The following is a 5,189-nucleotide window of genomic DNA, read 5'->3' on the forward strand; positions in this document are numbered from 1 at the left end:
TAAACTTTCTGTAGAACTTTTAAACCATCCTATGGAACACTATGCCAGAAATATAGAAAATTATAGCCCAGATATAGTGGGTCAGAGGTAGCCTTAAAAAATATACAGAAAGTTTCACTATTATAGAAGACTTCAGTAAGTGTTGTTTCCATTTCAACTCTTGAAGCCCATGTACTTTATGTAGTCAGCTAAGTCAGTCAAGGACAGACTGGTCAACTTGTGAGAAGTCTGGATAAAAAATCCAAAATATAAATACTAAATTGTGTTTAACAATTATCTGGGTTTCATGAACCTATGACACTTAAAAAATCTAATTCACCATGAAAGCCATTTTTAAACCTGTTTTGCATTCGGATGGAACAATGAAACACTTGCCTATTTCACATCTGATAATTATGTTACAAAAACTGCAGGGGGAAGGCTTGCTTTAAAATCCTGCCTTTTATCTCTTCTCCCCCCCCCCCCCAATCTAAAATTTAATGAAAACATTTCTAGTGGTCCCTTAGGTTTTGTAAAGATAAAGCCCAATGTTCCGTGCTGTAATTAACCTGGCAATATTCCTTTAAGTTTCATGGAGTGCCTCTGAAGGATGGTTAGAGACTTACCTCTACTAGTTTTCCACCAGCAATCTCTGCAGTATGATGGTAGTTAGGGAAATCAACAACCACTTTCCCACCTTCCATTTTAACAGTTGCCTGTAATGGAAATTTGTTTATCATTGTCTTGATTTCTTGGGCTTTATTGTGCATGACTGCTTTTCAACAGCCTCTAAAGAAAATAAGATGTGAGCGAACCCATGTGCTACAGACAGTATTATATATTCTCAGACACTAACAAGACCAGAATCCTAGTTCTTAAATATAAATTCTCACAGCTTAAGCTAAAATAGATGTAGCTAGCAGTAGTAGCAAGTAACATATCGTCTCTTTGAGCCAGTCACTGACACAGTATATCCAGAGACAGAAGGGCTGTAGAGTACTCTTTTCATAGCCAGTCCTCATAGTGTTGGCAAAAAGAACAGGAGTACTTGTGGCACCTTAGAGACTAACAAATTTATTAGAGCATAAGCTTTCGTGGGCTACAACCCACTTCTTATGCATCCGAAGAAGTGGGTTGTAGCCCACGAAAGCTTATGCTCTAATAAATTTGTTAGTCTCTAAGGTGCCACAAGTACTCCTGTTCTTTTTGCGGATACAGACTAACACGGCTGCTACTCTGAAACCTCTCATAGTGTTGGTCTCTCTCAGATAACTAGGCTTGTCCAAGCTTGTAAGGCAAAAATGACTTAAGACCAGTCAGCCATAATTAGAAAAATAGTGGTTTTCAAGGTAAAAAATGAGCTGACTTCTTTCACAGACGAGAGGGAAACCCCCCTGTCAGCTTTGCATTTTGTGTTATATTGAAGGAAGCATTTCTCACATGAGAACCATTTTTTGTCTTAACTACCCCACTCGCATCTTTGGCAGCCCAAAAGGATCCACATGTTAAAGTGTCTCTGGGATAGAGAAAGGGGATGGGTAGCATTTGTAACATTTCAACTTTAGATGAAGAGTTTGCAGTATATGAAAGTAACTCTCCTTGTAACTGTACGTATGTTAAGTCTCAAGGGTTGTGCAAAAAGCCAAACATTTCTGGCTTTACAAAACTCCAGTCAAAATGTAGAGGAAACAATGTTATGCTTGACAAACCAATCTAGAAATCAGGAAATAGGGGTTCGGGTCCCAGTTTGGTGTCACATTTCCCCATGTGATGGTTGGCTTTCCTATTGTTAAAAATGAATAATACTTCTATTTGGTACTTGCATCCATTATTTTTGAGATGCTCAGATATTATGAGTTTATTCTTTCAACACCTCCCTGAGATAGGGAAATATTACCCCCATTTTATAGATGAAGAATAGAGCAAGTGATTTGTTCCAGGTCATTTAGGAAGATTGTGGCAAAGCCAGATATTAAATCTGTCTTCTGAGTCTCTAGGCAGTGCCTGGAAGACCAGGCCATCCTTCCTCATATCTAAGAAATGTGAGGCTTGCTTCATGCCTCTTGTAAATTTTGATGGGAAATAGAATCATTATTATAGTAGTGGTCTATATAGTGAAATACATTGGAATATATAGGGCCAGGCTGCATGGATTTACAAAGGAGGAAATGAGAGCACCCTTGCATGGGTCAAGCACAATGGGAGTCCTGGTGCTGAGTGTGTGCCTGGTCTCCACAGAGCTAGGGTTTTGTCAGCACTAGATTGTAGAAAGGAGGCAGGGATATAACTTTTCCCCACTTTCTACCCCGGTCACTGAAGGAAATCTGGCATGGAAGGCAGAAGGTAATGAACTGTTATGGGTGGGGTGGCAGTTGTTGTTACTATGAGTTCTGAGAGCCAGTGTACCTGCTTGAGGCACGGGCCCTTCTTGGGCTGTCATTCTACCGTTTTTTTTTTTTAATGTGACAATGTTCAAGTTCAAACTAAACTCTTTGAACTGGCTGCACATTGGCCTGAAAATCAAGAGATTTAGAAGTCTCTACAGCAGAGGTGGGCAAACTACGGCCTGAGGGACCATCCTGCCCAGCCCTTGAGCTCCTGGCTGGGGAGGCTAGCCCCTGGCCCCGCCCCCTCCGCCTCAGCTTGCCATGCTGCCAGTGCTCTGGACGGCGGGGCTGCAAGAGCCGCCGGGTGTAGTGTATTAAATTGCTCCCCTTAGGAATGTGCTTACGGAGCACCAGGACTGGCAGCTGTAAGTAGTACCCCATAAGTAGCACATTCCTACGGGGAGCAATTTAATACACTACACCAGCCCTCCATACACTTTCAGAACCCCGATGTGGCCCTCTGGCCAAAAAGTTTGCCCACCCCAGCTCTATGGGCATATTTAGAAATAGATTTATGTTCAAAAATATAGTGGGTAGATTAAAAACAATACAGGGCATCTCTTCGTATGTGTCAGGATTATGGCATTGACAAAATCCCTCAGATGGATCATACCACATGCTATGGACCATTGTCCCCTAAATTATGGAATAGACTAGGCAACTAAGTTACTATTGAAACAACATTAAACCATAGGACTAAATTAATTTACCTTGAACTTTTTACCTCCCATTGTCTCCATGTCGGCTTCCTTGCCAATGGTGAATTTGTTGGTCATGGACTGACCTGTGGGGTAGATCTGGGTCCAGACAAAGTCATTTCCATTCTGTGCCACTTCTGTGACAATCTTGAAATTCCTTCCCTTTTCAATGATATCACTGGGGATACCTACCCAACGGAAACACAGGTTTTTAAAGCTAATATCCCATTAATCATATTTTCTTCTGTATTTAAGGAAAACAATGGTCTGTGGTTTCCTCTATTGAGAAATTCATGACTGATTACATGGCTCCCCACTCTTTTACATTGGTGTCATAGTTAAAAATGCTGGAAGCACACTTTGGAAGCAGTGAGACCTCAACCCTGTAGCTAGATGCAGCTCGAGACTGTGAAAGATTGTTTGGAAAGGGTCCATGGTCGGGGGAGGGTGGTGGTAAATTTTTCAGCTGTCTCTCTATCCAGTCTATACACATGTACGCACATGAAGTTACATGTGCCCAAAGTTTTTTTTTCTGTACTTTGTAGGGAAAAAACCTATTACATTCTAATATTTACATATGCCATTTAAATAGTTGAACACTTGCCTGAATACAAACATTTACACTTACAGAACCCAGTTACTTCCATGGATTTTACAGGTGCCTGCACCGGCCTTGGCTTTTTAAAATTTCATATGGAGTTAGGGTACACTCAGGCACCTACTCCTGTAGAGGGCAGTCACAAGTTTGTACTAGCACAAGTGGAGCGTGAGGTTTGAATATTGGGCCCCCTAATTCATTGTATTACAAGTACCTTTGGGCCTGATTCTGCTCCCACTAAACTCAGACTTTAGTAGGAGCAGGCCTGAGCTTTGCTGTAGATGATGATATTCTGAAGATGTGATTGAAAGCTGCATGGAAGAAAATGAATCAATGAAGGTATAACCCACTTGCTAGCCAGGGGCTGGCAGATAAGATGCTCAGCACTTTCTGATAGGTATCAAACACCCTCAACACCTGGGAGGAGCAAGCCTCAAACCTTTGCATTGTTTATCTAGTAGTTTATTAAAACTCGTTAAGATTCATTGAGAAAAATCTCCAGTATATACTCACCAATACACTTCACAAAGGCATCATAGTTGTCTTCACTTTCCACTTCATATCTGCCCGTGAAAGCCATGTTACCTTAGAGATGTGGCTGGTGCACTGGAGCAGCTGTTGCGATGAAGAAGTTTGGCTGGGTGCAAACAGGCTCAAAGCTCTCACTTTATAAACCTTCCCAAGCTGCTCAACCCCACCCCCTGATCATTCCACCTGTCAACCACACCCCTCCGACTGAAATAGAGTCTCTGAGTCACTAGCCTGGGTGTTGTTGACCCTCATGAAAGTGCCCATTTATAATTCTATGATGACTCCTTGTCCTTGGTTTATATGGCTGGAGGGATCAGTTGTGTTTTTTTTTTTTTTTTTTTTTTTTCAAATGCAAGTGCTGTCCCTTGCTGCTGGAATTTATTTTAAAAAAAAGAACCGCAGATTAATTTGTTTGAAATAAATCCGTTATTTTGTGGATGATGTATTTGCAAAATATCCGGTTTTGACTGCTTCTGATTCAGTGTATGTCCATAAGCAAGTCACTTGATTTCTTTGACTTCCCTCTTCGTAAAAGGGGATGATAATACAATACCTGCCTGTATGAAGGGCTTCAAGATCCTAAGAAGAAAAAATGCTTATTATTGACTCTTAGTACCATGGATTCTGCCAAGGAGAAGGAATTATAAATGTTTGTTCCTCAAAGATCTTGTCCCATTAGAGTGCATGCTGCAGTGAGAGATGCCTGGTATCTCAGGGGGCTACATCTCTCTCATCCCTTAAGCCTTCCTCCTAGAATCCAGCCCTGACCGGCAGCATCCCAGGAGCAGAAGATATAGCAGGCAATGCTGCTTCTCCCCTTTGAGGCTCTGTCCAGCCAGGGCAAGATTTGATCCTGGCTGGACAACTGTAGTGCCTCCTCAAGCATTCAGAAGTCATGAAACAGGTCTCCTCAAAGTCATGAGACTGTAAAAAGTAAGTCTTGGGTTCTTATTATTTACCTTCTGGTTTCAGAGCTTTTAGGTTGCACTCGAATCA

At 41.6% G+C, this 5,189-nt stretch overlaps 1 protein-coding gene across 1 annotated transcript; it reads right to left on the minus strand.

Annotated features, from left to right (window-relative positions):
• Window positions 1-153: 153 nt before the first annotated feature.
• Window positions 154-4,315, minus strand: FABP6 (fatty acid binding protein 6). The gene is made up of 4 exons (XM_026660849.2): window positions 4,176-4,315; window positions 3,077-3,252; window positions 606-695; window positions 154-228 (listed from the first exon to the last, which is right to left on the minus strand). Exons 1-4 carry the CDS (start codon window positions 4,240-4,242, stop codon window positions 154-156), a joined length of 408 nt encoding a protein of 135 aa, XP_026516634.2. The 5' UTR covers window positions 4,243-4,315.
• Window positions 4,316-5,189: the final 874 nt, after the last annotated feature.

Source organism: Terrapene carolina, unplaced genomic scaffold, assembly GCF_002925995.2.
Source record: "Terrapene carolina triunguis isolate 2854851 unplaced genomic scaffold, T_m_triunguis-2.0 Scaffold838, whole genome shotgun sequence".
Taxonomy (NCBI): domain Eukaryota; kingdom Metazoa; phylum Chordata; order Testudines; family Emydidae; genus Terrapene; species Terrapene triunguis.

What these genes read in the sequence shown, in the direction of transcription:
- FABP6 (XM_026660849.2), bottom strand. Translation starts at nt 4,242, where the DNA reads ATGGCTTTCACGGGCAGATATGAAGTGGAAAGTGAAGACAACTATGAT. An exon ending in TGCCTTTGTGAAGTGTATTG is followed by an intron (nt 3,253 to 4,175) that starts GTGAGTATATAC and finishes TCCGTTGGGTAG; the next exon opens with GTATCCCCAGTGATATCATT. An exon ending in TGGGAGGTAAAAAGTTCAAG is followed by an intron (nt 696 to 3,076) that starts GTAAATTAATTT and finishes TTTCCATTACAG; the next exon opens with GCAACTGTTAAAATGGAAGG.